This window comes from Rhinoderma darwinii, chromosome 1 (genome assembly GCF_050947455.1).
Source record: "Rhinoderma darwinii isolate aRhiDar2 chromosome 1, aRhiDar2.hap1, whole genome shotgun sequence".
Classification (NCBI taxonomy): domain Eukaryota; kingdom Metazoa; phylum Chordata; class Amphibia; order Anura; family Rhinodermatidae; genus Rhinoderma; species Rhinoderma darwinii.
The window spans coordinates 381130059-381149308 of NC_134687.1; the positions used below are offsets into that span (position 1 = coordinate 381130059).

At 42.3% G+C, this 19250-nt stretch overlaps 1 protein-coding gene across 1 annotated transcript in view; it reads left to right on the plus strand.

Annotated features, from left to right (window-relative positions):
* VPS13A (vacuolar protein sorting 13 homolog A) overlaps positions 1 to 19250 on the plus strand; it is a 249923-nt gene that overhangs the window by 75827 nt on the left and 154846 nt on the right. Inside the window, exons 12-16 of the mRNA XM_075828295.1 lie at positions 3329 to 3435; positions 4419 to 4590; positions 5611 to 5673; positions 5799 to 5931; positions 11353 to 11447. Of these exons, the coding sequence (XP_075684410.1) occupies positions 3329 to 3435; positions 4419 to 4590; positions 5611 to 5673; positions 5799 to 5931; positions 11353 to 11447 (570 nt within the window). The remainder of the gene's footprint in view (positions 1 to 3328; positions 3436 to 4418; positions 4591 to 5610; positions 5674 to 5798; positions 5932 to 11352; positions 11448 to 19250) is intronic.

The following is a 19250-nucleotide window of genomic DNA, read 5'->3' on the forward strand; positions in this document are numbered from 1 at the left end:
TCTTGTGTACTCTGGCCATGAGTCGAAGTGGAAGGAAGAGATACAGGAGAGAGAACTCTTTCCATGGTGTGACTAGCGCATCTATGGTGATGAGCTTGGGAAACCGGGCCCTAGTCACGTAGGTTAGAACCTTGTGTTTGAGACTGGATGCAAAGAGATCCACGTTCGGGTAGCCCCACCACTGGTATAGTTGATTGAATACTTCTGGGTGAAGAGAGCACTTTCCTGAATCTTGGCTGAGAGAAACTGCGGCCCATTTGTCAACTTGTATGAGGGCCCACAGTAGGATTTGAGAGGACTCCAACAGAGTGCTGCCCTGGTGATTCAGATCAGCATCTGCCTTAGAGTTGTCAGTCTGTATCCTGACCAACCGATCAGCCCCGATTAAGATTCCAATGGGAGAGGGCTAGGAAAATTACCCTCGATTCCAGAAGGTTGATCTGTAAGGATGTCGTCTCCTTCAAACAAGTGCCCTGAACCGTATGGAGACCAAAAACTGCACCTCACCCGGACGGGCTGACATCTGTTGAGACAACCAGCCACTGGAGGAGAGGAAAAGACTGACCCATCGTGATGGCCGGTTAGGTCTCCCACCATCGCATCTCCTAAAAGATGTCATCAAGTTAAAGGATGACAGCGACTCTCCTGGGGCTGTGAAGCACCATGAGAGTCGCCAGGACCTTGGTGAAGACACGAGACGTGGCGAGCCCAAAAGGGATGGCAAAAAATTGGAAATGTAGAGACCCCACCGCGAAACTAAGGAAATGCTGGTGTGTCCTTGTTAGAGGGAAATGAAGGTATGCATCGCGAATGTTGCTGGAAAAAGGGAATTCTCCCTGTTCCAGCGATGCGACCACTGACCCTAGGAATTCCTTCTAAAAATGCAAACAGAGCAGTTCAGCCACTTAGAGTCCAGTATTCAACAAAGATACGCCCTTTTTAGGGACTGTGAAGAGATTCGAGTGGAATCCCTAAAAAACGTTCCAACTGAGGAACTGGGACAATAACTTTCCATAGAAGGGAATGAAAAACCTTGAAAAAGTAGAAGCGAGATCCAGTGCGCTAGGCCAAGTCGACAGAAAATGCCTTCTAGGAGGATGCTCTAAGAACACTATCTTTTATCTGGTCTACACCACCTCCAAAAGCCAGGCGTCGTCCACATGAGAGCCATGTTTCCTAAAAGGATCGTCCTTCACTGGGCCCTCGGCGCAACTAGGGAGACACCTCCATTTTCAAGATGTCTTGGCGGTGGGGAGGCTTCTGTGTTGTGGATGCCAAGCAAGTCTAGGCTTGAAAGATGAACACTTGAAGACGTTGGGATGGCTCGTCCTCCTGTGCAGTCCAAAAGAAAACTATCTCCATGAGAAAACGCTGGGAAGGGAATGCCAAATCTGATGCCGAAGATTTCAGCCAAATAGAGCGCTGTATGGCAATCTAATTAATTGATGCCCGGGCATTGAAGCGGGCTGACTGACTCAAGGGAAACGTTAAATAAAAATTTGGGACTGTGGATCACCTAAGTGGCAAGCTCGGCTAAATCCTGTTGCGATGCATCTGCCAGGATACTGTGGTACAGCTGCTTTCCTCACACAAAACAGGCATAACTCACCCAGGCAGATATAAAAGCTGGGATGTAAAGTGAACCCTGCAGCCATAAAAGTAGACTTGGCTTGGGAATCCAACTCTTTGTCAAGAGAGTCACTGAGTTAAGCCGCATCACACAGTGGGATGGTAGTGGTCCTTGATAGCGTTAAGATCAGTGGATCTGCAGAAGGAGAAACAGACGTTTTTTGAGTTTAATTCCTCCTGAAAATAAAATTGATTATCTGTGCATTTTAAAACCGCAAGATGTCTGTCCGGATGTTTCCACTCCTTGGATAGAATCTCCTCATGTTTGGGAACCTAGCTTCTGGCGCCACTGGCGCTGTAATGGTGTTTCTTCCTGAGAAGGGGAGATGACGTCATCCTTTACATGCATTGCAGCTTGCTATTCCTGTTCTGACTCTGAAACCGAGTCATAGGATACATAGGAAAAAAGAGACTGATCCATATTCTAAGCAACATCACCATTGAAAACTTTAACTTGAGACCTCTGGAGAGAGCAATGGGAACTGTTTCTGGGACTTTTACGCCACCAATGGGATCTATTGTGATAAATGAGTGGAAGGAGGGCACCTAAGATATGCTACAATTTGTGAAGGCAAGACTGAAGCATGGACTGGCATAGTCTGTAAATGTCCCCTGGGGCCTAAGCAAAAGACATCTCTCATTCAGGGGCTGCCTGATTGCAAGAACTGGGGGGGGGCAGAATGGGGTAGACTTACCATGTGAAAGCCTTATATAACAACCGCCACAGGCATAGTGTAGCCAACTTGATAGGCTGCTTTGTTGAATACTCCCAAAGAGATTAAGTCAATTAAGTCAAAAGGTTGGCCTACCATACTCCTGTAGACCAAAGCAGGAGAAGATAGTTCAAAGAGACGATCTGAATAGCCGAGATCAAGTCCTTAAGATCATTTGAAATTCATGCCGGCTCCAGGAGATCACAGCCCACTTTAAACATCCGCCTCGCCCCCAGATTGCGGCCTAGGTCTGGATAAAGCTGAGGACTAAATTTGGAAGCCAGACCGCAGCACCAGTGGGATGTGCGGTACAAAAACTGCGCAAAATGGGTGCCTGTCCCACCAATGTCAAGAAACAAGAAAATGGTCTAGGGATGTCCAGAGAAGAAATCTCCAAAAAAATAAATAAAAAACTAGCCCCTCTAGATATAATGGAGGATGGTTTAACGCATTAGTAACCTCTGTCTGCGGATGCATAAAAAACAAGTTAGGTAACCGGTAGGGAGGGAAATTTAGTGCAGAAGACTGCCTGGATTCCGACACCTCCAGGGGATTGACATAGGCTGTGACTAGGCTGACAACCCACCTGCAGCTAAGGTGACAATAGAAATAAATCTAAAAAAACAAAACGCAGCAGATCTAAGTTTTTATTTTAAAATCTGAATTGGCTAGTGTCTGTTGGAAGGGCATGGCCTGCCTGGGAGGAGCCAAGACTCTTTCCTGCCTAGTATCCCCTCCTAGAGCTCTAGCAGGGGCTTATACCCATGGTGCTGTGTCCCCCAATGATATTAACAAGAAATATGTGTTTTCATACAATATCTGTTCAAATACTTTCCTTTCTGAGTATTATAAGGTATTTGAAATTGCCAGCCAAGCATTGGATGAGTATATTAGACTCTATTACACCGAGATGTTTTAAATAGCAGGGACATATTTACATTTTTTTTTTTTTCTGTGATTGTAAACTTTATTTTTTTTGTTTTTAGTACCACAGTGTCATGGAACTTCTTGAGTCTATAGACATGATGTCCAGGAATCTCCCATATAGAAAATTCCGACCAGCTGTTAGTGTTCACAATAATGCTAAGGAATGGTAAGTTGAAATAATACTGTTAAAACTTCATTTTAGAATAGTTCTGGCAAATAACTCTCCCCTTCACATTGCAATGGCAATGATCTTATCTGATTTTTCACAGTTGGGAAGGGAGAGATTCAGATAATAAGTGTGAAAATTATTCAAATTAATAATCTTAAAATAGTGATAACTGTTATTCCATAAATATATTTGTTTAGTAGCGAATTAAGGTCCATACAATTGTATTTTTTTTTTTAAATTATTATTCATAACTTAAATCATCACTTACTGTAGCCTTAAAAAAAATATTGATCGGATTGTTCTATCATTTATAATAGAGGGTTATGTATGACAAACGGTGGGGGTAGTGATATTATATTGACAATATTTCTGTAGCGGAAATTACTTTCAATGGGCACAAAACAAATTGCTGTCCACATATCTGCCACATATCTGGTTGGTAGCGAAACCACATTTGGCGTTTAACTTGTTGCGTTTCATTTATAATAAATTGGGTAACTATCATAGTTTGATTCTAACGTGCTTGAAAGCTGACAAAAGTCTGTAAGCATACTTTATAGCATAATGATTGAAGGTGTGTTTTTTTGTTGTAGCAGATGACTGGTTAGGCACTATTCACACCTGCATTGGGGGCTCCGACACATTCCATAACATTTGATGGAAAAACTAGCACAGCATACAGTGCAGTATTTTCTGGTAAAACACCAGACACCATGACGGAACCCAATGAACACCATTATAAGTCACTGGGGTCTGTTAGACACAGTTGGTTTCCGTCATGCGGCGGGTCTGACATTCTGTTAATTTAGTTATTCTGCTCCTATGACGGAGCAGAACAACACAATTGATGAACACAGGTGTGAACAGCCTTACTATGCTTATATGCATACACATTCTACATAACGAACAGTATCCAAATTTTATATTATTTTGCTTTTAATACATTTTATACAAGAGCATTTCTTTTAACAATGGAATAGGTGGAATTATGCTATAACTGGCATCCTTGAAGTTAATGTAAAACCACATGTTCATATGTGGTCATGGAAACATATTCGGAAACACCGTCAACAGATTAAGAGATACAAAGAGTTGTATAAAACCAAAATAACATCAAAGAAACCATCTGAGGACATTAAACGTATGACAGAGGTAATTCTTTTATCCCCTTTTTAGAGAGTTAAAGTGGATCTGTCATCAAACTATGCTTCCCTATCTGAAGGCAGCACAGTGTGGTGACAGGTCCTGCCTCGTATTAGTCCAAAGGGCGCAACATACTTTACAGTACTTCACTACTGGTTTTTGCCTTGCTTCTTAGATATTGAAAATAGAAAACTGGCCAGTGACTCTACGTGCCATTCACAATGTGTTTCTTAGGTGTCCATATGCAGTTCGGAGACTGTGTTCCTCTTATAAACAGAAAAAGCTCCATACTGCATTTAGTTTCCTAAGAGACCGAGCCAGTGGGATTTTGCAAACTGGTCTGATTATGCACAATATTTTTTTTTACTTGTAGTTATACAGGGGGATTGTTACAGGCTTCCTCTTATCAGGGCATTGTGGCAGTCTGACTGGGCTATGAGGGCAGTGTTGCAGGCTAGATTTGGTATAGAGGCAGTGTGGCTGGCACCATAATGGAGGCAATTGATGTTATGGAGGCACTGTGGCACCTGAAAAGCAATGAACTGTACAAATTGATGCTCCTCTTTGGAGGTGGATGTACATTCACCTACCTCTACACCTTTGAACCTTTTAATGATGTGGCCTAAAGGTGTATTTTGACCATTGATATTTATGGCATAGCCATAAGATACGTAATGATAGTTGAGGTGGCCAAGGGAGGAATGAGCAGAAGCCTAGCATGTGCACTGCTTTCCATTAAAATCTATGGGATTTACGGGAACAGCCACGCCAGCACACTCGGCTGTTTCCGTAACTCCCATAGATTACAGTGGAGAGAGTCGAGCGTTGCTCTCTCCATTAAAGTATATAGGAGTTACAAAAACAGCCGAGCCACTGCTCTCCGTTGTTTCCGTAATTCAAATAGCCTTTAATGACATGCCTGGCCTGCTCTCTGAATTTGTTCTTTGTCTATGGGTTTTTTTGGTTTAGAAACGGTGAGGAATAAAATTTTAAGAAGAGTGTTTAATTTGTGACCTCTAAATGTTACAGGAACATGAAGGATCTCTGGACATCTTTTGCATTACACTAGCAAGGCAACAGGCAGAAATGGAGGTAAAATAGAAGTTTCTTTATGTTTTTGTTTTCTTCAATTTGAATGTTCTATGAAGCAATGCATTCTTGTGTAAAAAGGGGATGAATATGAAAACATTGACTGATGCTATCACTTAACTCTTCAGGCAACCAAATCTGGGCTTAAAATATTCAGACCTGGCATGAAAGATGAGGACAGTAGTTCAACAGGATGGTTTGGTTGGATGTGGGGCTGGTCTGGAGAAAACCCAGAAAAAAAGGAAGAGGCAAAATCTGGAAGTAAGGGTGGTTCATATTTGTTTGTTGGATTATGTAAATCATTTACTATGTGACCTGTTTTTTTCATTGTAAGGTTTGCCACTGTTTCTTTGACACCAGGAATACCTAGTTTCATACCGCATTACATAGAGAATTTTTGAGAAATGGGATGTTTCTAGAAGTATTTTTAAACTCAAAAACAGGATAGGCATTCTTATTTAATACCTTAACTATGCATTATATTGCAACGTATGTGTTAACTACAGTTGAAACATGACTATAATACAGAGAGGCAAGCTATTATCCTATGTTCACATGTGTTTTGTAAACCTCTGTCAGGGTTTCAGTCAAGCAATTTATTATTTTTGATGGCAAGAATAAAACAGTCTAAGCTTTCACTAGTGGCAGGTATAGCCAGCTGGAATTTTATCTTTTAATTCTTTGTCTATGCAGGTGATTGGGGGCTTTGAAGTACACGCCTTATTTGCAGAATTATTTTAGACTTTTTTTCCATTTTATGCTTCTCTTGCTTCTCTCGTCTTTTTAAAAGCAGTGAGAAAAGTGGGTGGGTTTTAATGGGAGGGTCTCTTAATAAATTTGGTGTGTTTTACTCCAGCGCTGTTAATTCTAGAATTAGTGCTTAAAACACCAGTCATAATTAGTCCCCCCCCCCCCCCCCCCACCATAGTTCCAACCATTATGAAAGTATATTCAAAATTAATCCGCACACAACGTTGGGTCTAAAAAAGACATGTTGTTAAAAGGTGGACATTCACTTTAAGGGATTAAAGGAAAGAATGCCCAGGTTTATTCTTGTGCTGCCCATAACATTTTCCTAGCCCATTACATTTTTAGCACTGCGCAATCTAGATGGAAATGCTAGGAGTTCACATAATATCATTTGAACATTATCTTCATAATATTTGACTTTCTCATTTATATTATTGGAGTACAGAACACCATGGGTATAGGCCCTTGCCACTAGAAGGCTGACACTAGGTAAGATGTAGTCTTGGCTCCATCCAGGCATTTCGTACCCTTCCCACAGACACTAACTTAATCAGTTTTTAGCTTAGTTCTTGTAGCAGGCAGACATAACCTAATATCCAGTTCTGCTGCTTTTTTTTCTATTTTAGTGTCATTTATATATTTTTTCACATTTAGTTGCAGGTGAGTTTTCAGTGTGGTCACCAACCTAGCCAACCCCTGCGGGCACTGGTAAACCAGGCAGTTCTCTGCGCTGACTTACCCTCACTGCTGGTCACCTAACCTAATTTTCTGCATCTGCAGGCGGAGTGCCAGTATCCCCATTATATGAGCAAGGTTACTGATGAGGTAACTCTGTGCACACCCAAAAACTTACTTTTTCCAGGCATTCTGGGAACCTATGGGACAATTAATTTGGGAAGCTCTCTGGTGGGGAAAGGCATCCCTACCTATGGGAGAAATGTTTTTTGGGTAGTGAGACCCATTGTGGGGATGTGAGCTGCATCTCCGTGGCCATGCAAGGGACTTATCCAAAGGGGAGTTGCTTTCTCTCCCTTTTCCACCTTTTTGCAGGTCAAGAAGAAAACTGACCGTTAGTTACTGTTGGTGGTGGAACGAGTGCTGGCCGCACTATCTCTCTTGTCCCCTTAGTGCACGTCCCCTCGGTCCTTTTCTAACTTCTCCCCCAGTGGTCGTTCTCTTCCCAGAGACCGGACTAAAGAACTGGTCGTCACACCGAGCCTAGATGTCCTTCTTTCAAGCCCAGAGCTGCCTGGCAACCACATCCTAAGGGTATGTTCACACGGCCTATTTACGGACGTAATTCTGGCGTTTTTGCCCCGAATTACGTCCGAAAATAGCGCCTCAATAGCGCTGACAAACATCTGCCCATTGAAAGCAATGGGCAGACGTTTGTCTGTTCACACGAGGCGTAATTTACGCGCCGCTGTCAAAAGACGGCGCGTAAATAGACGCCCGCGTCAAAGAATTGACCTGTCACTTCTTTGGCCGTAATTGGAGCCGTTATTCATTGACTCCAATGAATAGCAGCGCTAATTACGGCCGTAATGGACGCGGCGTTCAAGCGCCTGCTTATGCCGTTACGGCTGAAATTACGGGGATGTTTTCAGGCTGAAACATCCCCGTAATTTCAGCCGTTACGGACGCCCTCGTGTGAACATACCCTAAGGCTCAGAAGTCCTCGTCTGCCAAGGCATGTTCATCATGAAGGTGTCTCCTCAATCATATCGAATGGATGTCCAAATGGGGTGTCAACTTCTTTCCTTTTAGGACACATAGCTGGTTCATATGGACGATGCCTGGGTTCAATTGGTGGTGTTGACAGGTTACAAGATGGCATTCTCCTCCCTTCCCCCAGGAAGGTTTTTTCTGTCGACTCCACCTTGTGCTCCGGATCGGGCTTCTGCTTTTTCCCAGGCTGTTTGTTCCCTACTCTTGCAGAAGGTCATTGTCCCGGTTCCTCAAGCGGAATGTTTTAAGGGGTTCTACTTTAATCTCTTCACAGTTCCTAAAAAAAGACAAGTCACCTGTCTAATTCTGGATCTAAAGAAATTGAACCGCTTTGTTCGCGTGTGTAGGTTTCGTATGGAATCCCTGCTGTCAGTTGTAGCATTGCTGGAACTAGGAGAGTTTCTCTCGTTCATCAACATTCGCAATGCATACCTCCCCATTCCCATCGCAATATCCCACCAGCGCTTCCTTTATTTCACCATATGTTATCGATATTTGCAGTTTGTCGCTCTTCCCTTCGGCTCGCCGCAGCTTCACAGGTCTTCACCAAGCTCCCTGCGACTCCCTTGGCGCTTCTATGTGCCAGAGTAGTTGCTGTCATCCCTTACCTGGACGACCTTTTGATGAAAGCCCCCTCCAGACAGGACAATCTCCATAGTCTCCACATCACTTTGGACACGTTGGAAATATTCGGCTGGATCGTCAACGAGGAGAGATCCCCCTTGGTCCCATCACCGTCGTTTCTAGGAATTAACTTTAACACCAGATCTGCAAGAGTCCATCTCCCAGAGCACAAGATCAAGACCTTTCCATCAGAAGTGACCCTCCTTCGTTGGAACACTCCCTCTTTCATCCGCTTCTGCATGCGGGTGCGGGGCAGGATGGTCTCGGCCTTCGAGGCCGCTCCATATGCCCAATTCCACTCCAAAACCCCTTCAGGGAATGATTCTTATGCAATCGGACAAGTCTAAGAATATTCTGGACAAGGTAATTCTCCTGCCCCTTCGGATTCATAAGGAGTTGTGCTGGTGGAAGACCTCTCCAGCCATCGTGCATGGACGGTCCTTCCTTTTCCTCCAGTGGCTTGTTATCTCTTAAACGATGCCTGTCTGTCTGGGTGGGGTGCTGTTTTTGTCCACCACACGGTCCTGAGCACCTGGTCAACGGAGGAGTCATCCCTACAGATCAATCTTCTGGAGCTGAGAGCAGTCTTCCCGGCCCTCTCCCATTGGACGCTCCTTGTCCAGGGTCACCCAGTCAGGTTCCATACCGACAACTCCACGGCGATTGTGCATCTGAAACACTAGGACAACACCAGGAGTCGACCGGATCTGTAGGAGTCCTCTCGGATTCTCCTATGGGCAGAGAGTCCTGTGCCAGCATTGTCAACGGTCCACATACCAGGAGTGGAAAACTGGGCTGAAGATTTTTCTAAGTCCGGAGAAACTGGACCCAGGTGAGTAGTCGCCTCATCCAGACGTTTTCAATCTCTTTTACAAGAAGTGGAGGACACCGGTCGTGGATCTCTTCGCGTCACGTCTTAATCACAAGGTTCAAACTTACGTGGCCAGGGCGACAGAGCTCAAGGCTATTGCGGTCGACACGCTGGTCGCTCCTTGGGATTTGTTCTCCCTTACGTATATGTACCCTTCCCTTCTGCTCTTGCCCAGAGTGCTCAAGAGACTCAATAGGGAAGGCATTTCCGCTATCCTAGTGGCACCGAACTGGCCTCGAAGGGCTTGGTACGCAGACCTAGTCCACCTGCTTGTGGACGTACCAATGGGATTTGACCTCCTTTCCAAAGGTCCGCTATTCTACCCCACTCTACATCAGATGCCTTTAACGGCGTGGCTGTTAAAGCTGAGGTACTCTAGACCAGAGGTCTCTTTGAGCCAGTCATCCAGATGATGCTGAAGGTCAGGAAGCTATAGTCAGCCAGGGTGTACCACTGTCCATGGAAAGCCTAATTTTTCCTGGTGTGAACAGCGTAGCCTCCATCGGTATGTATGGTACGGTATGTTGTTCACCTAGAATCCTGTTATTCCTGCAATCAGACCTTGATCTGGGACTTGGATTGTCTTATCTTAAGGGTGAGGTTTCAGCTCTATCAATTACTTTTTGCTGGCATTGGCCCTTTATTCTCAAGTGAAAAGTTTCCTGCAAGGAGTGGCTATCACTGTACATCCATTCAGACATCCCGCTGAGCCGTGGGATTCCAATTTGGCCGTAAGAGCACTTTAAGAAGGTTGTCTTGTATTCCATATTAATAAAGAGATTGTCCTACTTTCTTTCTGCCCTCCCCATGTAATCCGAGGGGTTGTGATTTGCATTGCCTTGACGTGGTGAGAGCAGTCTGCATGTATCTGGCTGTGACGAAGTTATTTCAGCGCTCCAATTTTTCTTTTTTCTTTTTACGGGCAACGCAAGTGTTTGGCAGCATCGAAGGCCACTATTGCGCGTTGGATCCGTTCTGTGATTTCGGAAAGCCTATCGGTCCAAGGGTAATGTTTTACACCTTCAGGTCACTTCTCATTCTACAAGGGCTGTTGGTGCCTGCTGGGCGGTCAGGCATAAAGCTTCATTTGCTTATGTCTGCAAGGCTGCTAGTTAGGCTTTGGTGCACACCTTCACCAAATTTTACCATATTCATTATTTGCCGCCCTCTGATGCTAGGCTGGGTTGCAAGGTGCTGCAGGCAGCTGAGCGTTAGGTGGGTTACATGGCTGTACCCTTTTCTTTCACTTCTTCCCACCCTCTGGGACTACTTTAGGGTGTCCCATGGTGCTTTGTCCCAAATATAGAAACGAGAAAATTGGATTTTTGTACTTTTTAATATCTTTTTCTCGTTGTATTCATTAGGGACGCAGATCCTGCCCTCTTTTTGGTTTGTTCTAGACCTGCGACCTGTTCTTCTGGCTGTTTGGTTGGATTTTCTCCTACAACTTTGGACATGGTTTCTTTTTTGTATTCTCCTACTGCTTTCTGTGCAAACTGCTTAAGCCAGTGTCCGTGGGAAGGGTGTGGCCTGACTGGCCGGAGTTAGGACTTGTGTCAGCCTCCTAGTGGCTAGGGCCTATACCCATGGTGCTGTGTCAATGAATATAATGAGAAAAATATATTACGGTGAGTACAAAAATAAAAAAATATAAGCTGAAATTGTTCTTGTATAGTCAGTTAATGTTTTTCTTTGTTTTGTTTTTTAAGGTCTTGGAGGACTGATGACATCTGAAGAGAAATCTAAGTTGTATGCAGCAATTGGATACAGTGAAACAGCAGTGGACCCAACTCTGCCAAAGACAGTAAGCACATTGTAGTATTAACTCCTTCACGCTCCTGGACATAAATGCACGTCGTGGTGCAGGGGGTGAAGTATGGAGCGGGCTCATTTGTGTATTACAGCTGACACCATGCACTAATGACCATGAACGTGGAATTTCTCTGTTCCTGGCCATTTAACCACTTACATGCCGCAGTCAATAGCGACCGCGGCATCTAAGCAGTTAGTGGGGGCGGCGCCCTCCAACAGCACATCAGGTCCCCTGTGATGTGAATGCTGTGACGCGATGGTTGTCATGGCAGCCCAGGGACCTAATGAACGCCCCCCGGTCTGCCTTTCTTTCTGCCCCTGTAACAGAAGCCTGAAAAATGACAATATACTGCAATATACTAGGGGGACTATTAGAAAGTGTGGAAAAAGAAGTTTAATATATATTTTTTTCACTACTGAAAACTTTATTTAAAGTACAAAAATACCCCCTTTTCCCATTTTTCCTCTAAAGTAATGTAAAAAATAAAATAAATAAAATTGGTATAGCTGCGTCGATAAAATTCTGAACCATTACAATATAACATTATTTAACTCGCACGGTAAATACAATTAAAAAATCGCTGTTTTTTTTTTTCACTTTAGATCTAAACAAAAATGTCAGAAAAAGTGATCAAAATGTTGTATGTACCAAAAAATGCTACCAATAAAAACCATCTCATTCCGCAAAAAATAAGCCCTCACAACGCTCAATCGACAAAAAAATAAAAAAGTTATGGCTCACAGAATGTGGTGAAACAAATAGTTTTTCCTTTGTATAAGTAGTAAAACATACCAAAGTTATATAGTTTTTATCGCCGCAATCATATTGAGCCGCAGAATATAGTTATGTTTTTTTACCGCACGGTGAATGCCGTTAAAACCACCAAAAAAACACTGGAGGAAGCACAGTTTTTTCCAATTCCACCCCACAAATAAATAATTTTTTTTCAGTTTCTCAATACAATAAATGGTACGTTAAATAGCGCCAATAGAAACTGCAACTGCTCCTGCAAAAAATAAGCCCTCATGCCACTCCATTGACGTAAAAATTAAAGCGTTCCGCTATTGGAAGGCAGGGAGTGACCAACAAAAAAAACAAAAACTGACTTTGTCCCGAAGGAGTTAATGTTACTTGCTGAATAAATTATAAATCATCTACCATAATAAAATATATGCAAAGATAATATGCTACAAATATCATAACATTGTAATCAGTGGTGTACACAAGAATCCCGCATGCCAAACTTCCCACCCCCAAAAGGGAAAAAAAACAAGGTAAAGAAAAAAAACATGTATGTATGTATGTGTATATCACATAAACACAAAAGTTTGAACAGCACATTTCAACAAAATGAAACACAACGTGTATGCAGGTGCAAGAACACCTGTGACTGCAAATTTATACAGCACACAAAAAAATGGCGACCGCTCACTGCGGACACCAATATCACCTAAGCCGCTGAATATAAATAAATATGCATTACTGCTAAATCTACTTACAATAGGGAGGTTCTTAGCGCACATTTTGATCAAATTGTGTGGGCCCACCTGCCACGACAAGGTGTCCTCTATAGTTAGGAACCTACTTTCGCCATTTTCTTGTGTGCTGTATAAATTTGCAGTCACAGGCGTTCTTGCATCTGCATACAAGTTTTGTTTCATTTTGTTGGAATGTGCTGTTCGAACTTTTGTGTTTATGTGATTCATATATGTGGGGTTAGTGACTGCATCCATTTTTTGATCTTGCACTCCTCCAGTTCTGCCCTGGGTGATTTTAATTTGTTTAATGCTGGTTCCTACCATCCCCAGATATATGTATACTTAGTCTTAGTCCAGTTCTGGGTGTATGTACAAAATAGGTTCCCACCTATAGAGGACGCCTTGTCGTGGCAGGTGGGCCCACACAATTTGATCAAAATTTGCGCTAAGAACCTCCCCATTGTAAGTAGATTTAGCAGTAATGTATATTTGTTTATATTTAGCGGATAGGTGACATTGGTGTTCACAGTGTGCCATCACCATTTTCTTGTGTGTATATACATATGTATATGTGTGTGTGTGTGTGTGTGTGTGTGTGTATGTGTGTGTGTGTGTATATGTATGTATGTATATATATATATATATATACAGTACTGTGCAAAACTTGTTGTTTGTAGAAGAGAAATCGAAATCAAATCAATATTTGGTGTGTCCACCCTTTTACGTTCCAAACAGCATCAACACTTCCAGGTACACTTGCACACAGTTTTTGAAGGAACTTGGCAGAGAGGTTGTTCCAAACATCTTGGAGAACTAACCACAGATCTTCTGTGGATGTAGGCCTCCTTAAATCCTTCTATCTCTTCATGTAATCCCAGATCGATTCGATGATGTGAGATCAGGGTTCTGTGGGGGCCATATCATCACTTCCAGGGCTCCTTGTTCTTCTTTATGCTGAAGATAGTTCTTAACCCCTTTAGGACGCAGCCTGTTTTTACCTTGTGGCACAGCCGATTTTTTTCAAATCTTACGTGTTACTTTATGTGGTAATAACTCCGGAATGCTTTTACCTATCCAAGCGATTCTGAGATTGTTTTCTCGTGACATATTGTACTTTATGATAGTGGAAAAATTTGGTCGATAAATTCAATATTTATTCGTGAAAAACACCAAAATGTAGAGAAAATTTGCAAAAATGTTCATTTTTCTAAATTTAAATGTATCTGCTTGTAAAACAGATAGTAATACCACACAAAATAGCCACTAGTTACTATTTCCCATATGTCCACTTTATATTTGCATCGTTTTTTGAACGTACTTTTATTTTTCTAGGACGTTACAAGGCTTAGAACTTTAGCAGCAATTTCTCACATTTTCAAGAAAAATTCAAAAGGCTATTTTTACAGGGGCCAGTTCAGTTCTGAAGTGGTTTTGAGGGCCTTATATATTAGAATACGCCAATAAATCACCCCATTTTAAAAACTGCACCCCTCAAAGTATTCAAAACAGCATTCAGAAAGTATTTTAACCCTTTAGGCATTTCACAGGAAATAAAGCAATGTAGAGGGGAAATTTACAAATTTCTCTTTTTTTTGCCTTTGTGTCAAAAAAGACAAAAGTATAATAGGTATGATACCTTTATTGGCTAACCATAAAAGTTCTATATGCAAGCTTTCAGAGCACAGAGGCCCCTTCTTCAGGCAGTTTACAAATGAATGACTTAGAAAAAAGCACAACATTTAGATGTTACACAAAGACAATTAGTACATGAGGTGATACATCATTAAGATAAGCCGGGGGAATAAAACTGAGGTTATAGGGGTGATGACTTAGGAGTTAAGGCATCTGGAGTCAGTCTGATGGGGGACGTGACGTGTGTCCATGTAGTGGCTCATAAATCCTGGACACACGTCACGTCCCCCATCAGACTGACTCCAGATGCCTTAACTCCTAAGTCATCACCCCTATAACCTCAGTTTTATTGCCCCGGCTTATCTTAATGATGTATCACCTCATGTACTAATTGTCTTTGTGTAACATCTAAATGTTGTGCTTTTTTCTAAGTCATTCATTTGTAAACTGCCTGAAGAAGGGGCCTCTGTGCTCTGAAAGCTTGCATATAGAACTTTTATGGTTAGCCAATAAAGGTATCATACCTATTATACTTTTGTCTTTTTTGACACAAAAGTATTTAACATTTCATATTGTCTCTGGCTAACACGGTACTACACTATTTTTTACTGTACTTCTTTTTTTTGCCGAAATTCATTTGTAATAAAAAAAATTGTGTAACACAGAAGGTTTTACCAGAGAAATACAACTCAATATTTATTGCCCAGGTCCTGCAGTTTTTAGGAATATCACACATGTGGCCCTAGTGCCCTAATGGACCGAAACACCGGCCTCAGAAGCAAAGGAGCACCTAGTGGATTTTGGGGCCTGCTTATCTTTAGATTATATTTTAGGCACCATGTCGAGTTTGAAGAGCTCTTGTGGTGCCAAAACAGTGGAAACGCTCCAAAAGTGACCCCATTTTGGAAACTAGACCCCTCAAGGAATTTATCTAGGGGTATAGTTAGCACTTTGACCCCACAGGTATTTTGCTATATTTATTGGAGTTAGTCTGTGAAAATGAAAATCTACTTTTTTTCTGAAATAACATAGACATTTTTAATATTTATAAGGAATAAAGAAGAAAATTCACCCCAACATTTGTAAAGCATCTTCTCCCGATTACGGAAATATCCCATATGTGGTAATAAACTGCTGTTTGGACCCACGGCAGCGCTCAGAAGGGAGGGAGCGCCATTTGGATTTTGGAGCACAGATTTTGCTGCATTGGTTTTTAGTGCCATGTCACGATTGCAACCCCCTGGAGGGAACAAAATAGTGGAAACACCCCAAAAGTGACCCCATTTTGGAAACTAGACCCCTCAAGGAATTTTTCTAGGGGTATAGTAAGCATTTATACCACACAGGTCTTTTGCAGAATTTAGTAGAATTAGGCCGTGAAAATGAATTTAAACATTTTTGTCCTCTAAAATGTTGAATTTTTTCATTTTCACAAGGGATAAAGTAAAAAAGTGACCCTAAATTTGTAACGCAATCTCTCCCCAGTACGACAATACCCCACATGTGGTAATAATTTTTTAATCGAAATTAATTAACCTTTGCAGGACTGATCCTTTTTTGCTTTTCCATTTTAGTTTTTCACTCCCCGCCTTCCAAACGCCATAACTTTTTTTATTTTTCCATGAATTGAGTGGTGTGAGGGCTTATTTTTGTTAGGACGAGCTGTAGTTTTTATTGGTACCATTTTTTGTTAGATGAAAATTTTTGATCACTTTTTATTACATTTTATTTAGAGCTTTGGTGGTCAAAAACAGTGATTTTGGCGTTTTAAATTCTTTATTTCTTACGGCGTTCATAATGCGCTATAAATGACAATTTTACTTTATTCTGCGCGTCGGTACGATTACGGCGATACCATATGTATATAATTTTTTTATGTTTTGCAGCGTTTGCACAATATAATCACTTTTTTATAAAATAATTTATTTTCTGTGTTACCATAACTTTTTTTTATTTTTCAGTCCAAAAAGCAGTGTAAGGGCTTGTTTTTTGCGGGACGGGTTGTAGTTTTTATTGGTACTATTTTCGGGTACATGCGACTTTTTGATCACTTTTTATTCTATATTTTGGGAGGGGTGGTGACAAAAAATAGTGATTCTGGCATTGGTTTTAGTTTGTTTTTTTTGCGGCGTTCACCGTGCGGTAAAAATAACATTATAGTTTTATAGATTGGGTCGTTACGAACGCGGTGATAGCAAATATGTGTACGGTTTTTTAACGGTTTCATTTATTTCATATAATAAGCGACTTTTGTAAAACATTTTTATTAACTTTTTTTTTAATTTTTTCTTTACTTTTTACACTTTCTTTTTTTACCTGCAGCTCTGATCGCTGCTAGAATACATTACACTACCTAGGTAGTGTAATGTATTCCAACTGTCAGTGTGACGTCACAGTCACTCTGACAGTTAGTCTACGAGGACCAGCAGAGGCTAGAGGCTGATCCTCATAGGCTTGCATACATGGCAGACCCGGGGGCCGTTGTCTGGCCCCTGGATGCCATCACAAGCATCAGTAGCCCCCATAATTGCATGGGGGCTGCTGATGTGCTACAAACCCTGTACATGCGGAGATCGCAATCAAACCCCGCATGTAACGGGTTAATTGCCGAAATCAGCGGCAATGAGCCGCTGATCGGCAACTAGTGGAGTGTCAGCTGTCAGGGACAGCTGACCTCCCGGTCCTCGATGCGCACACTGTCGCCGACACCGTCACAGACACTGTCATCGCGAACGGCAGTGACATCCTGTCACTGACAGGAAGTCTATCAGGAGGCTGATCCTGATAGGCTTCCGTACATGGCAGACACGGAGGCCATTACTTGGCCTCTGATCGCCATGCTGGCCATCTGCAAACCTCACGATTTCATCGTGAGGTCTGCCGATGAGCTAGAAACACCTGAATGCGGTGATTGCAATCGATCACCGCAATCAAGGGGTTAATTGCCGAAATCAGCGGAAATAAGCCGCTGATCGGCATACATTGGAGTGTCAGCTGTCAGGGACAGCTGGCCTCCCGATTCCCGGTGCACACTGTCGCCCACAGTGTGCACCGGGAACCACGCAGTAACTGGTACGTCCCTGTGCCTTAAGACACTGGCCACATGGACGTACAGTTGCGTCCTGGTGTGCGTAGGGGTTAATGACATTGGCTGTATGTTTGGGGTCATTGTCCTGGTGCGGAATAAATTTGGAGCCAATCAAGCGCCTCCCTGATGTTATTGCATGATGGATAAGTATCTGCCTGTATATCTCAGCATTGAGGGCACTATTAGGCTATGTTCGCTCTGAGTATTTTGCTGAGTTTTTTGACGCGGAAACCGCGTCGCAAAACTCGGCAAAAACGGCCCGAAAATGCCTCCCATTGATTTCAATGGGAGGCGTCGGCGTCTTTTTCCCGCGAGCAGTAAAACTGCCTCGCGGGAAAAAGAAGCGACATGCCCTATCTTCGGGCGCTTCCGCCGCTGACCTCCCATTGACTTCAATGGGAGGCAGAGAAAGCGTATTTCGCGCTGTTTTATGCCCGCGGCGCTCAATGGCCGCGGGCAAAAATCGCCGCGAAAATCGGCGTGCAGGGAGAGGAAAATCTGCCTCAAAGTTCCAAACAGAATTTTGAGGCAGATATTCCTCCCTCAAAATACTCCGTGTGAACATAGCCTTAATCCTGATCAAATCCCCAACTCCATTTGCTGAAATTCCTCCCCAGTCTTGCAAGGAACCTCCACCATGCTTCACTGTTGCCTGCAGAATGAGAATTGTACAGTCAATTTGTATATTGTTAATTGATGTACGTATTCCCTATATATACTTGGCACCATTGTTAGTTTGTTATGGCTTGAGAAAGGTTCCTGTTGAACCGAAACATTGCTGTTTTTTTGAGGTGAATAAATCCAGTTTGCTTTCATCTGACTTGAAGTCCTGGTGCCGTCACTGTGTTCTATGCTTTCTTCTATTTAAAAAAAAAAGGGGGAATTGATTCATCCCCTGGTGACGAGCACATGGGCTGATTTTTTGCTATTGTGGAGTGCTGTGTTCATCTATTTGCTGGACTGTGTATGTGTATGTGTGTGTGTGTGTATGTGTATATATATATATATATATATATATATATATATATATATATATATATATATACATACATACATACATACATACATACATACATACATACATACATACATACATACATACATACATACATACATACATACATACATACATACATACATACACACACACACACCCGTTCAAAAGTTTGGGGTCACCCAAACAATTTTGTGTTTTACATGAAAACTCACACTTATATTTATCAAATGAGTTGCAAAATGACTACAAAATATGGTCAAGACATTGACAAGGTTAGAAATTATGATTTTTATTTGAAATAATAATTTTCTCCTTCAAACTTTGCTTTCGTCAAAGAATGCTCCATTTGCAGCAATTACAGCATTGCAGACCTTTTGGCATTCTAGCTGTTAATTTGCTGAGGTAATCGGGAGAAATTTCACCCCATGCTTCCAGAAGCCCCTCCCACAATTTGGATTGGCTTGATGGGCACTTCTTGTGTACCATACGGTCAAGCTGCTCCCACAACAGCTCTATGGGGTTGAGATCTGGTGACTGCGCTGGCCACTCCATTACAGATAGAATACCAGCTGCCTGCTTCTTCCCTAAATAGTTCTTGC